Source organism: Pipra filicauda, unplaced genomic scaffold (assembly GCF_003945595.2).
Source record: "Pipra filicauda isolate LSUMZ 115617 unplaced genomic scaffold, ASM394559v2 scaffold397_size650280_pilon, whole genome shotgun sequence".
NCBI classification, from domain to species: domain Eukaryota; kingdom Metazoa; phylum Chordata; class Aves; order Passeriformes; family Pipridae; genus Pipra; species Pipra filicauda.
This window is the reverse complement of record NW_024104528.1, coordinates 70641-87877: the sequence shown is the minus strand read 5'-3', so window position 1 is coordinate 87877 and position 17237 is coordinate 70641. Positions and strand designations below refer to the sequence as shown.

The 17237-nt window shown below is 45.7% G+C and overlaps 1 protein-coding gene across 1 annotated transcript in view; it reads left to right on the top strand.

The window, feature by feature from the left end:
- The window catches only part of VWA2 (von Willebrand factor A domain containing 2), a 27136-nt gene extending 9899 nt beyond the window's left edge, over nt 1-17237 (top strand). Inside the window, exons 5-14 of the mRNA XM_027740028.2 lie at nt 1271-1380; nt 5418-5612; nt 5973-6103; nt 6764-6896; nt 7533-7588; nt 8417-8524; nt 9364-9945; nt 10262-10813; nt 13897-14019; nt 14717-17237. Coding sequence (XP_027595829.1) covers nt 1271-1380; nt 5418-5612; nt 5973-6103; nt 6764-6896; nt 7533-7588; nt 8417-8524; nt 9364-9945; nt 10262-10813; nt 13897-14019; nt 14717-14850 — 2124 coding nt within the window. The 3' untranslated portion in view covers nt 14851-17237. The remainder of the gene's footprint in view (nt 1-1270; nt 1381-5417; nt 5613-5972; nt 6104-6763; nt 6897-7532; nt 7589-8416; nt 8525-9363; nt 9946-10261; nt 10814-13896; nt 14020-14716) is intronic.

Here is a 17237-nt window from a genome sequence, read left to right as displayed (position 1 = left end):
TGGGCTGGTATGGTGGTTGTACTTGATTCCCTGCCAGTACCTTTCCAAATAAATGTCAGGTCTTTGGGAAGGTTGTGTCAGAGGCATGAGGTCTCTGTGTAGCAGGAAGAGGAACCTGATGCTGGACAGCCTGTGGCTTTGAGGACTCCTGATCCATGTCTGATTGTCTAATTCTCCAGAGAGATCTGGGAGCAAGGCAACAGAGGCAGGTCTTGTGTTTGCTCCTGTTTCCCACAGCTGGGATGCTTAGACTTGTACCCAAAAGCCTCCTCCAAATCAGATACCACTGCTGTTCCAGGTCCTAAGATCGAAAGCTGCTGCTCTGCCCCTGTTGCAGAGGGGCTTTCAGCTTTGGAAGCTGAAGTCACCATTCCCTTCCATCATTTTTTCACCTAAAAAATCTTTCACCCTTCACGTCTCAGCTAATAGCCACACAGCATAGGAAGCTTTCTGCAGCCTGAACAGTGATGGAAAGGAACCACAATGCATGTGTGAGGCTTTGAGAGATGCTGGGGGGGCTCAGGTTGAAAGGGACATTTACTTCTTGTGGCGCACACTTAATTGACTAAAAGACTTGCATCTAGGGACCAATTGCGATGTAGGCTTAGGCAAAAGAATGTAAACATTTACTGTTTGAAGATTTAGTGTTGTGTTTTGTCTTGGTTTTTAAATACCATCCTTCCCCTAGTCTTTCACTTAATCCTCACATAGACTGGACTGAAAATCAGTAGCCTTTTTGATTTCAAAGTTGTCACATTCCATAAAACTTCTTGTCAGACTTCAGTGAAATATTCTGGATCTACTGCCCAATACAGACAATTTAGTCCATTTGCATTTTCAACTATAGAAAATGGTTTTAGAGGAAGTAGTAGAAAAGTTATTGGTTTGTGTTGCCTACTGTGCTCAGTGCCAGAGGGAGCTACTCCTAGTAATGGAAAGATTTCCTGCACAGTGTCTAAATGGGTTGGTATAGAAGGTGTTATTTATAAACTTACTGTCCCTGAGGCTACTAGGATCTAAATATAAATCCTAAGCTGCCTGTAACTGCAGCAAAGGCTCCTGTTGCCTGTAGATGAACTTTCTTGCCTTGTTTATAGTCTGTATAGATAATACTGGGGTTTCTGCTCTGTTTTGAGTTCATTTAGAGTGCCAGTGGTTCAACAGGGAAAGCAGTTTGCCTCTATACAATTTAGTCTTCCCAAATTTGTAAATTGATCAAAAGAGTAAGCTTGCACAGACACCTTTCATAATCTTTAACCTTTTCTTTTAGGTCCGTGTGGGAATGATACAGTTTAGCTCAACTCCCCACCTTGAATTCCCACTGGATTCTTACCTAACCAAACAAGAAGTGAAAGAGAGAATCAAGAGGACTCTGTTCAGGTCAGCTTATTTTACAGCTCTTCTCTTTTTCTGGGCTATGAATAATTTCTGGATTGAGAGTTTTGTGAGATTCAGACATCTGTTTTGCTGTCCAAACACAATGTGGTGCCCCCTGGGAGGGAGATGAATAAACACTGTGGTCCATAATCCACAACCTGCTAAAAACATGCAACCTGGTCTGTCTTTGGCAGGGAAAGTCGATAGGGGAGAAAGTTTTCAGAGTCCTACTATAACATGGTAAATTCCAGATTTTTCTGGCCATTTGTGCCAGGCAGTGGGTTACACCCTCCATGGAAAAGGAGGCATGATGTTCCCTCATGGCCAAGCAAAGGCAGGACAATGTGCTGCTTCATTTTTTGGTGGTTACAATTTCCTGTGTCCTGAGAAGTAGTGATAAATTGCTGGTCTGTAGATATCTGTGCATGAGTGCTTGCTGAATTCAAGAGGATCAGGTTTTCAGATGGAAACCTTTTTTCTTTCTGAATGTTAAGACTTGGATGTCTTCCCATGACCTCAGGAAATGGAGCCAGAAGTTCATGGAAGCACTGTCCTTAGAGCCTCTTAAAATCCAAAGTTTTAATCTCAGAGAAATACATTTGGATCTACAAAGGACCTGACAATCACCCCAAAATAAAACTTGTTTTGGTGATAGACAAGGTACTGGTTATGGCCTGTGAGTGTCTATTCTTTTAGCTGATCTGCTTTAGGATTAAAGATTATATCAGCAATCCTCATGGATGTCTTCTGCTTTCAGAATGATGTACATATTGCAAGTGAATGTGATCACTTTTGCATTTTTCAAGCAAGATCAATTGGCTGGTTTTGCTGTATTTCTTTTGATAAGTTTAGCCAATCAAGAAAACCTCTCGTGTACTGTTACAGGAAAAACTTTCCAGAAAACAAGATACATCCTCCTCTCTGGCTGTTGCTCGAAAGTCTGTGAGAGCAGAGAAAGTGAAGCACTGTTTTGTGTCAGGCACTGAAATTCCTTCATGACAACAGATGGATGCTGACAGATCAAACAGAAATAATGACCTTGTGCTTGGCTGTTTCATCCAGTTTAAATGAAAAGCTGACATTTTGAAGTAGATAAAATAGTTATGGATGGATTCCAGTTGGCTTCTGAAAAAAAAAAAAAAAAGAGTGTTTGTCATCTTGGTTGAGAGGCTCCTTGATGTGCTTCTGATGAGCCTTTTGGCCAGTGAGGCATTTCCTGACTTCAGCCCTGTGCTCCAGGCACAACGCTGACAGCACTTGGAAGGAGACAGCGCTGGACTGAAGTGAAGCTTTTGTGATTTATTCAGAGACTGTTGGTCTCTCTCTGTGAATGCTGTCCAAAGAGCTTTGGAATTCATTGGCCAGTTTCAGCCATATTCAGTGGTAATCTCAGAAGCTAAATTTTATATGAATTTCTTTCATATAAATCAACAGGAGAGAAACCTTCTTAGTGCTGTTCCTAAAGAAAAGCAGCAGGAAAAGTCCGGACCTCTTTTGGATTCAGAAAATCCTTATTGGACTAAAGCTTCAAGCACGCTTCCACTGTGTCAAAAAACCCAGCATACCTCCAAATGCAAATTGATAAGAAATTGAATTTAATGTGTTTTGGTGGAGAGACTCTTTATTGACTTTTTCTAATCCTCAGGGCTCATATGGGCACAGTGTACTGAGTTCGTCAAGATTTAGTCATCACACTGACTACACACAATGTGTCTTCCCTCATGCATATCACTTCTCACTGAAATGTCTGATAGATACAGATATCTGGTCAGAAAAAGGCAGATTTGAACATGCTGTGAATACATGGTCACCGAGTATGCTTTGACATGATGGAGTACAAAGGAAGAAGTACCTCAAGGAAGAAGCTCAAAGCAAAAAGGCCTGGCAGATACTGAATGAAAAAGGTTTCTATGAAAATCAGAGGATAGTTGGAAAAATAATGAATTTGGGCATGATGAAATGCTTTTGTAGAACAAGCAAATCAGGAATCAGATGCTGAAGCAAAGGATGGATGTTCAGAAAGCAAATGAGGTGTGTTTGTGTCAACGCCGATGTAGGAGAACATGAATCCTCCAAGGAAGGAGTGACACTTCTGGTTTGGTTTCCCTGGCTCTCTCTGGATGGCAGTAAAAGCAGCCCTAAAGGGCAATCACAGAAAGTGATTTATAGCACAGTTCCTTGGACAGAATTAGAGGGCAGCTGGAAATGTCTCTTTTTTGGTCTAGTGGCTGTATTATCACCAGATCTGTGCAATATTCCCAGTGAACTGGAATCAAATATCCAGTTGAGGACTGCACGTTACAGACTGCTTGCGTTATACAGATGGAGAACTAGCAAAAAAGGAAGAGGGAGACTCATGTCCGTGCAGGACTTTACCCCTTTGAGATAAGCAGAAATTTAGCCCTCCAACAACAAAAAGATGATGCCTTGTAGGCAGGGATTGAAGCTGGCTGAAGAACTTGCAGTGGAAGTTGCCCTCAGTTTTTCCAGGGGACGAAAAGCCTTTACCCAGCGTGTTGTGTTGTAGCAAGGCCTTTGGTGTTGGCTGGGTGGGGAACAAAGGTGGTTGATGTGAGGCTTGAGTTGGTTGTGTCAGGTGGCCATAGCAGGGCCTGAGGTGCCTGGGCAGTCTGAGGCTCTTATTGTGGGAGGTAGGGAGGGAGTTGGGGCATCTGGGAATGATTTCACCCAGTCATCTTGGGATCCACCTGCATGGCCCACCAAACCTCACCCTGCAAGACAGAGGCGAGACCACCTCCTACCTCCTATCCAAGGTCTCTATCATGTTACTCATGGCATTTACTTAAATAAAACTTCAGTGTTTGGCTCAAAATGTAATCATTCCTGCCTCAACCTGACAGAGATCATAGTTTTATATATAATTCTGATGACATAGAACATGGAGTCCAGTCTTGACTAGGCATCTCTAACAGTCATTTAATGTTAAATCCTAAAAGCAGAGGAGGACAGTCCCTGTCCATGGAGCTCACTCATAAGAATTAACAACTAGAGTAAATGTGCAGCCCATGAAAATAACCATACCCTGTCCTTCCCCTCCTACATCTCTGTGCATGTATAGCACTCCCCTTTTTTATTCCCTTCTCCTTTATTTTTAGCACCCTCTGCAATGAGGAGCTCCTTGCCAGTTCACATCTAGTATGCCATCACCATGCACCTTGCTGTGCGGACACTGGCCATAGCCCTGCCTGCCTGCAGTCAGCATCCCTTCTCTCGGGTGCACTCTGCTGCCAGAGGGACCTCTCTTGTCCCTCCCCAGGCCTTGTGCTGATGTGCAGTATCTACACGCTCAGCAGGGCAATCAGACTCTCAGGTTAAGGAGGCATCCAGGAGTCAGCAAATCTTATTTTTTAAGAATATCAAAAGAAATGAGTCTCAGGATTTCTAAAGCATCTTTGACTGAAGCTGTCCTCTGGCAAACTGTACCTTATTTTCTACTTATACTGCATTCAAGATTACTTTTCCTTGGGAGTTATTGCACAGCTGCAAGGCTTGATGTCTGCCCTTTCCTAGTGCTTAGCAGCAGCCCATTTTACCTGCTGATTTATGTCACTGCTGGAATGTGCCCCCTTTGGCACCAGAGTCCTGCTGTGGATTTAGTACTTTGCTACTGAGAGGATTGCTGAGTATTGAACTAATCAGCTTATACCTCAGGAACATTCCCTTCTCCAGGGAATATGGAAATTGCTAAAATATGCCAAAATATGAAGGTACATGGTTCCTTGCACCACCAGAAACAGCTTTTGTGGGGCCAGGCAAGAGGGATTAGATGGTTTTGTGGAGAAGAACTTGGGATCAGTGCTCAAATCTACCTCTGTTGTCTTGGGTCCAAGATGACACTTAGTTTTCATCCCTTCAGAGGTCAGCTTGAACGCCCCTCTATCTCTGTGGATGTTTTGTGTGGCAACAAGCAGAAATATGCTACATTTGCCATTACCAGAGGGGGGAAATTTGAAAATCAAATTTCATAGCAGAAGGGCTTTGATTTCTGCTTTTCTAATTTTTATCTCCTTGCTTTCTAGAGGTGGGAGCACAGAGACAGGTCGAGCTCTGAAGTACATTCTCCGCAAGGGATTCCCTGGTGGCAGAAACTCAAGTGTCCCTGAAGTCCTGATCATCATTTCCGATGGGAAGTCCCAGGGCAGCACTGTGATGCCTGCAATGCAGGTGAAGGAGAGACACATCACAGTTTTTGCAGTGGGAATCAAGTTTCCAAGGTAGGGAACTTTCCAGAGTGGGAAACAGGAGTCCCAGCTAGGCAAATGGCAGGTCCTAGTGAGTGAGGGGTGGTCTTGGGCTAGATATGAGTTTTGGGAAAAGGGGAATTTGCAGATTAACACAGGTGTGGAGGAAACACTGCTTTAGTGGCTGATGTAAAAGGAGGACCAGAGTTAGTGAGGGAAGGTTTTCCACTCAGGAGAGCTGTGCTACTGTCTGAGACTAAACAGAGGAGGACCTGGAAAACTATTTGATGAGTGTCATGGTTTTGTGTCAGCTCTCTGTTGCACAAGGGTTGGCCTTTGATACGCAATTCTTTGGGGGGAGACGAAGCAGTTGAACCCTCCCTTGCCTGGCAGGTGGGAGGAGCTGCACATACTGGCCAGCGAGCCTCCCGAGCAGCACCTACTCTTTGCTGGAGATGCTGATGATGCTGCCAACGGCCTGTACAGTGCCCTGACTGGCTCTGTCTGCAGTACCACTGCTCCAGGTAACCCCTCTCCTGGCTCTACCTTCGTGCCCATGCTTTGAGCTTGGACCATGTCACTGAGTGAGGAAGATGAGACGGGATCAGGAAGCATACAGGGGAATTAGCAGGTGTTGCACTTCAAGGTAACCTGCTTCTGGTGCCCAGACTGGATGGTGTGCTTGCCAGCTACTTCTTCAGATACTTCTTGCAGGATCTTAAATCTTTCTGTTTCTCAGCTCACCTTTGAAAATGAGTATATCAGTCCTTGTGTATGTCATGGGGGATAGAGGGATAAATACAATTGTGTGACATTTTCTAATGGACTTGGCTGTGTGTTGAGGGGAAGCACCAGGGGCTTGCTGGAGACAGTAAAAAGATAAAACTAGAGTGGTCCAGAGGTAGAAGAAAATCAAATATATGAATGATAAAGGCAGAAAGGGGGCTGAAAAGCTATAATTGAATCCTGAACTCAGCAGTGCAAGGTTTATAGCAAAGCAAAGGAGGCTGAATAGTGAGCTCCCCAGAAAGTGGAGTAGGCTGGTGAGCTTGTCAACAGAAAATTTCCCTTCTGGGGTCTCATGGAGGCTCTTGGAAGCACTACTTGGTCTGCTGCTGGCAAGTAGTTGAAAATGGTTCTCTTTTCAGGCAATTGATGCTAATTTGCATTTTTCTTTGCCACAGGCTGTAAAGTTGAATCCCACCCTTGTGAACGCAGGACCCTGGAGACTGTGAAAGAGCTGGCTGGGAACTATGTGTGTTGGAAAGGCTCAAAGCAGCCCAATGCAGTGCAGGCTTCACTGTGCCCCTTCATCAGGTGAGCTGGACACTCACACCTCTACAAGTGAGTGGGGCTGAGAGAACATGAGAGATACAGTAATGAGGCTTTTGTCTGACCTTAACTCTATACTGGGATGAAGACTGATGCAAACATGGTCTCTAGCCGTAGGAATAGGCTCTGCTCTGACCACTGGCTGATCTGAGAAGCAAAGAGTAAGAGACAAGCAGAAGACAATTAGCCCAAGATCACCATATATATTATAAATGGAGTTTGGATTGGTTTCTGACCTGTTGAACCAAGATCTTTTGAAGTTTACATCTCTGTAAATTTCTGTTTACATCTCTGTAGACTGTACTACAGAGGGTTTCTGGGTCCAGTTCCCTGTGCTGGTGCTGGTTCTGTTTTTGTCCACTCAGGCTTTCTTCTTATCAGAGAAGACCCTTTTTCTTTGCTTGACTGCCCTGGGGGAGCTTAGGAAGGACTTTCCTATGGGGAAGTTCCAGTCACTGTCAGAAAACACTACTTAGAATGGATGTTTTCTTTTGAAATACTTGTTTTGAAAAATTGTGTTTTCAAAGGAAAATTTGTTCAATTGAAAACACAGTAAGGTCAACCTTGAAGACACCTTGTTAATCTTTCAATTCTTGATGGGTCTTATTCTTCCTGTTTCAGATGGAAGAGAGTCTTGGTAAAATACCCATCCAGATGCTTCCGGACTGTATGTCCAGGTGGGACTTTGCTTTTCTAAAATTTTTATTTACAAAGCAGGAAAGAATAAAAAGACAGACCTTTGCTTTCAATTCTAAAAATTTTGTTCTGAGTGAGGGACTGTGATCCTTAGCAAGCAGTTCATAGTTCATCCAGTTTTTTTGTCTCATGAATATCTATTACCAGAGCTCTTCTGGATTAAAATGTCTTCTTGTCATTTCTTCTACTTGAGAAGCCTGTGAATCCTCATCTACTCAAGTGCCTATGGAAGAGGTCTGTGCTTGCAGGGTGCCACTGCTCTCCAGCTAAGGGAGTATGCAGTGATGCCTCCAGCCATCAACCTGCTACCCTGAACAGCATCAGTTTAGCGGGGAACCTGAGCCATGATGATTGCCAGCCTTCTTTGTTGTGGCTGTTGAAATAACTGTGGTCCTTCAGTTCTATTTGCAAATTCAGGTGACAGCAGCTTTATTTTCTTTGTCAGTACAACACTGTTCAAGCAGCAGACCAGACTGACTCATTCACTGCTGCTGTAAATCTGGCAGAGCAGCAGGACCTTTAGTAATTCTGTATTTATATGTATGAAGCTTCAGTGGTGTTGTTCCAAAGCAAACAAAGTGAGGTCAGTCTGGTTTGCTTTCTTGTCCTTGCCTGCTGGAGAGCCATCCCAAAATGAAATTGCCATTGAGGTGAGGGTACACATGTCCCTGTGTTAGTTCAAACTCTACAGCAAGAAGGGCAGAGCTGTGACCCCTTTTCCATTAATGGTGATGCTCACACTGGCAGAGGACGGGAAGGGGCAGGCTCCCTGTTGAGTCCTTGTCTTTCTCTCCCCTGGTCCTGTTTAGACCCTTGTGACTCCCAACCATGCCAGAATGGTGGCACATGTGTCCCAGAGGGACTGGACAGATACCACTGCCTCTGCCTGGTGGGGTACGGAGGAGATTTCCACTGTGGTAGGTGTGAACTTGTGCTCTGCCTCCTTCCTTCGCAGCTGTGGTGGGCCTTTGTGGTGCCCTTTGCACTGCCATGGGGATGACTGGGATTGGGCTGCAGTCTTTGGACTTTTCTCCAGAAGACTGGCTAAGTTTATTCCCGTACTGATTACGACTGTGTCAGGCCCAGTGACTGAGTCCTGCTGTTCAGAAACCACAGGATATGGAGAGCATCAATACTGACAGTCTCACCCTGGTGTGGCTGCCTTTGGGTGTAAATGGAGGTGCCATGTGATCAGGATAACAGAGAAACTGGGAGAGACACATGGATGTGTCTGTTGGTCCCCTCCCTGCACACACGAGCCCAGGAGGAAGTCCTGGTTTGGAGAGTTCAGTATAAGGAAACCAAGAAGGTCCTATTCATTAGAAAATGCCTTGTACTTACTTTCCCCAGAACCAAGACTCCTACTTCAAAGTGTCTCAGGGTGTTATAGGTGAGAGTTTGGTGCTTGGACTCTCTCCTTTCTTCAGTGTGTGATTGTGTACACTCAGAGTGTTTTGCCCACTGTACTAAGAAAGTGAAGTTGTCTTTTCTGATTTGAAGTTTGCCATCCAAAAGTTTGTGAATTCCCCCAGACCCCTGTAGGTATTTCCTGTCTCTAAAGGCTTATGTGGCATCCAACCAAAATAAAGCTCACTCTTGGCACACTTGTCCTGCAGCTCACGACATGACTGGGTTTGGGTTACTGGACACAATGTCCCTTCTCCACACCACAGGGCTCCCAGCAGGTCCCAGCTGAGGTGCCTGGCATGCTTGTCTTCTTGCCCTGTAAATGACTGATTGCTGTCTCCCTTTCCAGCAGCAAAGCTGAGCCTGGAGTGTGGCGTGGATCTCCTTTTCCTGCTGGACAGCTCAGTGGGGGTCACACTGGAAGGGTTCCTGCGCTACAAGGCTTTCCTCAAGAGATTCCTCCAGGCAGCGATGGGCCAGGACTCTCCAATGAACGTGGGGGTGGCCCAGTACGATGATGATGTGAGGATACCCATTGAATTGGGCCAACACAAGGATACACTCAGTCTCATGAAGAGCGTTGATGCTTTGGATTTCAGTGGAGGAAGAACCCTTACAGGCAGAGCCCTGCAGTACATTGCAGAGCACGGTTTTAGGAGCACCCCGGTCTTTGCAGATGTGCAGGATGATCTCCCACGTGTGATTGTCTTGCTCACTGACTCGAAGTCCCAGGATTCAGTGGCAGAAGCCCCTCAGTACATGAAGGACCAAAATCTCTTCTTGATTGGTGTAGGCAGCAGTTTCATGAGAGCAGAGCTGACCAAGGTGACTGGCAGTCCACAGCAGACAGTTGTCTACTCTGACCCCCAGGACCTATTCAACAGGATCCCAGAGCTGCAGAGAAGAATTTGCAGTGTGGACAATGCTGAAGGTAAGGCTGTGGTATGGGCATTGTGGGATGAGTTTGCTAAGCCATGAAGAGGTGTTCTGAACTCCACTGGGGAAGAGGGAAGGACAGGATGATAATTATCCTTGTTTGGTTTGTGTCAGTCACAGATCCAGGGACTAACTTTTCCATGAGTGATTGTTTGTGAGGGATCTCTACCTACTGGTGTGAGAGAGACATAGATAATTCTTCAGAGTGCAGTGTTGAATTTTGCCCACAGTTTCCTCCCGCTGCTTTTTTTTGGTCAGAAAGGAGTACATGTATATTCTGAAAGATACCACATTTGCACTCTTTTACCCAGGCTGCCAGGCACAGTCTCTTGATTTGACATTTGCTGTGGATGCCTCATCTGGAGTTGGCCTGGAGAACTTTCTGCGTCTGAGGCACTTTGTCAGGAGCAGCTGTTTCCACTTCACCATCAACCGAGATCTCACCCAAATTGCCCTTGTGATCTATGGCAGCAAAGCTCACACTGCGTTTGCTTTGGCCACCCACACAAGCAATTCTGCTGTCCTGCAAGCCATCGACCAGGTGCCTTTCCTTGGGGACTCAGCCTCTGCTGGCAATGCCTTGCTGCATATTTATGGTGATGTGATGACTGCGCAGAAGGGAGCAAGACCTGGTGTCAACAAGGTGGTGGTGCTGCTCACAAACGGGGGTGGACTGGAGGATGCAGCTGCCCCAGCTCAGCAGCTGAGGCACAGCGGCATCTTGGTGTTTGTGGTTGTCGTTGGGGACACACAGAGGGACACGCTACTGAGAATTGCTGGGTCTCCCAGCTACCTGGTCCACATCTCCTCCTATGAAGACCTGCAGTATTACCAAGGCTTTATCATTGAAAGAATCTGTGAAGGTAAGAGGACATCCAATCCTTACTCTGTATGTTGGTGCTGTTATTGTAGGTTTTCTGATTCTTTACCGAGTGAGCTCGATACTGTCTTTGGCGTTTTGTTGATGGGGAAATTATGACATAGAGAGCTGGTGACTGTCCAAAGCAGTCCTATAGGAATGGTAAGCAGCTAAGCTTCAGTCCAGTGGGTGAGACTGGGCATAGTATGACTGGCTCTTTCTAGCCCTGCTAGATCTAGGTTCTGCTTTCCCTGAAAGAAAAAAAAGTTTGTTCTTTTTCTGATGTTGTTTTAAATCTGTAGAATTTTCTGTGAGTTATTGTACTACCTGCAGTGTTGCTGGGGGGGCTTAATGGCACATGTTTCTGTGCTGGTCCCTGAGTGTCTTGCTCAACAGGTTTGTGACCAGATGTTTTCAAAGTGGTGAATCTGCAACCTCATTACTCCTTTACTCCTTAGTGTCTCACTACTGAAATTATGGTGTAGGCTTTCAAGAGTTTATATGTGTTGCACAGGATTTAATCTTAAAATCGGGATCTGCCCATTTTGAAGCCTGTGGACTGCTAAACTAGGCCTTCAGACAGCTTGTGATTAATTTTGTTTGCAGGACCAAATCCTTATCTTCAAAGTGGGAGGGAAGGATTTTCAAATATTCATGTAAAACCTCATGTTTGTGGGGGAAAGAAAAAAGAAAAAGGTGTGCTTTCTTCAAAACTTTGAGTCCCGAGTGCCAGTCCCCAGCTGGGGAAAAAGAAGAGGCTCTAATACTAAGATTGAAACACTTGCATGCTGAGTGTGAGTGCCTGTGTTTGATGAAAATCAGCTTTTCAGAAAGGATAGCGACCTTCATTTTCACATGTTAATGGTGGTGAAAGTGTTTCTAGTTAAAATGCCATGCTTTGTTTCTCATTCAAAATAGCCCGAGTTTAACATCTAGTTATTTACTTTTGTTATGTTTTAACATATTCATAAGACAAAACGAAGAAGAAGCATGTTTTGAGGTTCAGCACAACCAAAGGTCCTTTTCACCTCTGGGAATACCTGTGTCTCCTTCAGGCTTAGAAAGAAATACAGCACCCTCTCTTTGGGGTGAAGAGCCGATCTCCCGGCAGGCTCTGCAGATGGTTTCTACCTGGAGCCTTTCAAAGGGTTTCTGTTGCAGTGGTACTTTCAGCTATGTTATTATAAAAACAATGTGCTGTACCATGAAATTAACTGAAACACCGCAGATGAAGGGGAAGAGACAGCAAGGTTCAATGAGTCAGGATGAGAACTTTATCATTTCCTGAGACTGAATTACTGCTTTCATTTTATGTGCAGGTAATCACTGTTTGTACTAGATAAGCCCTTCATTCATTCTTCTACTCCCAAGTCCAAGACTCAATAACAGAACCATGGTCTGTGAAAGGACTTAAAAAAATTTATGACTCATAATAAAAGTATTTGAGAAACAGACCCTGCCTCTGGATACCTGGAATATGGTATTTATTCTGAGGCTCAGCTGAGAAGTGTCCAGAAAAAAGGACCCAGGGTCTAAGAGAAAAGATCCCGAGCATTAAATACCTGATTAATGGAAATAAAAGTTCTTGGGATCATCAAAGGGTATAATCCTTGAAGTGCAAGAAGCTTATTTTCTCAAATACTATGTTAACGGCAGGCTTGAGTTCAGAGAAAAGGTGTCCTGGTGGAATAGCATTATTCCCCCACATAAGGGCTGTGAGGTTATGCTGTGGAGCAGCCATGGAGGGATGTGGTGGACACATGACATGTAGAGCAAGCAGCATGGAAAAGTTCTCTGGGGAACAGCAGCGCCTGGAAGATAAGTAGTGTGTCCAAGAGACCTAGCTTTCATTGCCAGTGGTTCTACCCGCACGATGGAAGTGTTCTACACTGTCGGGTAGGACCCCATCTGAGATGTCCCATGGTGACAAAAATGTTTCTGAACCCAGCTTGACTCCACATAAAATAAACCAGACCTAAAGATTGAGATGTCTCAGGACTGTCAAAAAAAAAATTAATTTCAATTACAATTTTGGCAGTGTTAGGTGTGGGTTGAGGCTTGATGTGCATGTATCATCATCGTCTGTACAGGGAGAACAAGCACCACGTGTGTTAAGCTGTAGAAAGTCCCCTGACAGATGGGGGATAATAGTTGTGTTCTTTCCTTCTTCCCCATTTTCTATTCCCTCTGTGCTCTTCCTACTATGGAGCAAAGGGTAAAGCTAGCAACTCTACACCACACAGTTGTTCAGCAGAGGAATTTCACACCGCTACCAACACGGCGGTGGTATTGCCAGCAGACTGGAAGCAAATCCCTCTGGGATGCTGCTACTTAATGTAATGTATTGGCAGCAAGGCAGCATGAAACACTGCCAGCCCTGCTGACAGCTGGGCTCTGTTGTGTTAAGAGGGTTGGGAAAGCTGTCACATACTTCATAACAACAGCGCTAATAACTTGGGCTGTGGTTGCAGGCTTCTCTCAAACCTCCTAGAAAAGAAGCCCAGAAATTTTTCCTGTGTTGTTTTCCATTCATGCCAGCCTTGCTTCCCAGCTGACTTCTTGTCCTTGTTCTTCTCTGGTAGAAATTTATGTCCTCTCTGGGGCAAGGTGGGGTTTGAACCCCAGTGGCATCTGGGATTGTAAACCTCTTGGAGCAGGGCATGTGTCTTGCTCTGCATTGTCAGTGTCTGGATGTGGGGAGCTTAGAAGTGCTCATGTGTTCAGTGCATAGCTCTGAAGATGCTCCATTTTGCTTTTCTGGGATATGCAGCCTAACGTGATGTCACTCTTTTAAGCTTTATTAGGAATATTCTCTTCCAGATTACGATATCTAGGAAAGCTTTTCTGTTCTGTAGGTTAAACACAGAGGAGTTTGACACTTGGCACACAGTCCTCTGTATCAAGACAGGGTTGTGAATTTGCACCCTCTGCCACGTTAATGTGTTTTTCCAGTCCCATTAGCCCTAGATGGTATTTTTTGATGCCTGGGATATATAGTTGCTTATCAGCACTCCTGATGGATGTGGGTCCTAGCTATTAATACTCTAGGTGTGCCTGAGCCTGCTCTTCTCCTTGTGTTTGTTGCAGAAGCAAAAAGCCCCGTGAACCTCTGCAAACCCAACCCCTGCATGAACCAGGGCGTGTGCATCCTGGGGCCTGGGAGCTACCGCTGCGAGTGCCGTGGCTCGGAAGGACCCCACTGTGAGAACAGTAAGGATCAGCAGACAGCAACCATGGCACATGTCATCCCTTCTGAACAGATCCCACACCACCACCTCTCCCTCAAACTGTTTGGTGCTGATGTGGTCTCCATCAAACAGAAAGTGGAGAGGTTTGGGCTAGTGAGGGGAACAAGGGCTTCTCTCACGAAGCTGTGTCCTGTTTTGTACGTTCACTGAGTTGGCTGCGAGGGGACCCTGAAAAGGTCTAAAAATTTTCGTAATCTTCTGCTCTGTTCTGTTCCTCTTTTCCCTCTGCCCTGCTAGAAGAAACAATGTCTCCTAAACTACCCAGGTAGAAGGATCTGGCTCTCTTTTAATGGGAGGGAGCTATTTCTATTGGAGCATGACCCCCTCGCTATTGCTTTCACTGCTCTCCATGGTGCAAAAGCCTCCCCATTGCCTTCCTCCTCTTCAGCAGTGGAGCAATGGCCAGGAGGTTGGGAGTCACTGGCTCCCTAGAGGGGCCCTGTGCCCACAGGGAGAAGTTCTCAATTTAAGTGGGTTTCCCTCTTCTCCAGTATTTTGCTTTTTACCTGAGCCCAGCAGTTCTGAATTCCAGCCTGTGACCTCTAACACCTGTCAGCTAAGGCCAAGAGAATGCTTATTTGGTTGTCATGGACTGAGCGTGACCCTATCCCTTGGTCCTAAAGCCCTTATCTCACATCTGTGCCTCTCTTCTGCAACAGGAGTTCTCCGGGGTGATTCTCCAAGATCTCCAGTTCTTCCTCCGCACTCCCATGTGCAGTGGAGTCCAAGGGGTTTGCAGCACTTCTCCAGAGCCTTCTGGCACACTAAAAGGCACCTGGATCAGAGACACTGACACAGATGTGCCGAGTGCTCCAGTTCTCCCTCCAGGAACACTTATTGCCACTCACAAGCACAATCCAGGAAGCCACCACTGTCTTTGGCAGTGATGGAGCTGCTGCAGCACAGGGACTGTGCTGAGGCCATTCCCGGTTCCTGCATTGCACAAACTGGGCTTTCCAGTTCTCTCTTTCTTTTATAATTGAAGTAAATATTTGTGTTTCAGTATTTATTTCTGGAATTTTACATTTTCTCATCCAGGTCCTAGGGCCATGGGATTGGTTTTTTAAACAGATTTTGAGAGATCTTTGTGCTAGTTTCAAAATATGTAGAAGTTTGAGCAATTCTGGAGCTCCTGCTGAAGGGATATAACAGATTACACACTTGCAGCCACGTGCTGGAGTGAATGGCTTGTTATATGCAGGAAGACAAAGAAGAGGAAGGAGAACTGATTACAAACCTCTGTTCTGTTTCAGAAGTTGTCCATTCTGCTTTCTTCTCTGAATTTATTTGGAGGGATTGAATATTGTTTATTTTCATAGGCATTTTGTAGCTGCATATTTTTCATAAGAAGAGGTTTTAAAGAGTGTTTAATGATTGATGCAACTCTAAAGCAGAGCTTTGGCACTCAGTGTGTGTTGCTGGGTTTTTGGTAGGTGTGTTGACTGCTTTTCTTTTAGATTTGACCCAGGTCAAATCCCGTTACCTGTGCTGCAAACACACCAAGTAAGGGCAAGCCCCTAACCATCTGCAACAAAGGTCTGGTCTGTTTAGGCTCTGGATGGAGCCATGATTTGTACCATCCTTTTGGTCTTGGATCTTGGTCTATCTGCTGTGAGGTTTAACTCCACTCCTTCCCTTCCAACAGCACTTGTATCTGACAGCCACAGGCTGACCTGGAGGGACCAGATCAGTGCAGCCTCTCGAGTGCCTTTGCAGCGTGCTGGGAGTAGGCCAGAGGAGGAAGGGGCCTGGACCTCTCCCCCAAGTTCTCACCCACCCTTTCTTTCCTTCTCCTGCTGGCCATCTCTTTGCTCTCTCCTTTGCTGGTGCATGCTTTCTCTTATTTCTTTGTTTTTTGCCTATCCCAGGTCAAGTCTCACCTCTTCTTTTTGGTTCTGTTTCCATGGCTCAGAGCTTTGCCATGTCGCTTTGCTCTCGTTTTTCAGCTGGCTGAGGAAAAGTCTGCTTGTCCTGGCCTCAACCTGGACAGATGAGCTGAATTGCATTCCTGCCTTCTCTCATTGTTTTAAGCTGATCTTGTTCCTAGCACAGCAGTGATCTCTGCAGTGGTTTCTAGTGGGCTGTGATGGTTCACATGTCTCCAGAGACAGTTTGGCCACAGGCCTGCATCCTTTGGAGCATCAGCCTCACTGTACCTCGAGATCAATTTGCCTATGAAACTGTAAAATCTACATAACTGCTCCCCCAGAGCCCACAGTTCCCAGTATTGTGTTCCCGCTGCCTTTCCCATGGTGTCTGTCACATCAGGAGAGCAGGAGCAGGTCTGGAGGAGACTGAGGCAGAGGTAAAAACTGTGGCTGCCAGTGCTCATGAGAATACTGTCTGTTGTTCACAGAAGAAAAATCCCCTCACTCAGATGTCCTGGCCCCATGTTTGAATAGTAACATTAGATGGACAAAGAGAGACACAAATTGCTCTGCAGGTTTGTTGTCAAAAGAAGAATGGTCTGAAAGCACTGTCAGGGATAAAAGCTGGCACTGAGACAGGAGCAGCACTGTCATGCCTTGTGGGAGAAACCAGGCTAGGAGAAAGGAGAATTTCCTTTCTTTTCACTGTCACTTTAGTAGGTTGTCTGTGTCCTAAGGCACAGCAGAATAGAGGCTTAGTTGAAGGACTGACATTTGGGATACAAAGAGAATCTAATCTATTAATGTTACTTAGGCATGGCTGTAGCTCAGCACTGCCTCTGTTGTTAAACTGTCAGTCTTCTCTTCTCGTGGGGAGAATGGGCTAGATCAGACCCTCAGCTGACACCAAAGATGTGGTTCATGTTTTATGGCACAGAGGGGTCTGTGGAGCTGGCTATTCAGACTGCTCTGAAAAGTCTCCCCAGCCTCCCTGCATGTCCTGTGTTGTATGGGAGGGTGTGAGGGACCCCAGTTCTCACCCCTGCTGTCCTGGGGGGGTTGCAGCTCCCTGGGGGTTTCTCTGCCATTGTTTGTGTAACAGCATCGTTAGTTCTCTCCTCTCAGAGGCATTTGTCCTCTATGGGATCAGTCTGCTCTCTCAAACAGCAGCACATTTGCCTTGTCCAGCATGCAGCTCTGGAGCTGGGATGTGCTTACCTGCCCTCGTACCAGTGCCTAAAGCCATTTCTGCGGGATAGTTTGTACAGTGCTGCTGAGCACTTTGCCTTGTGGTAAATGTGTTGTGATGTAA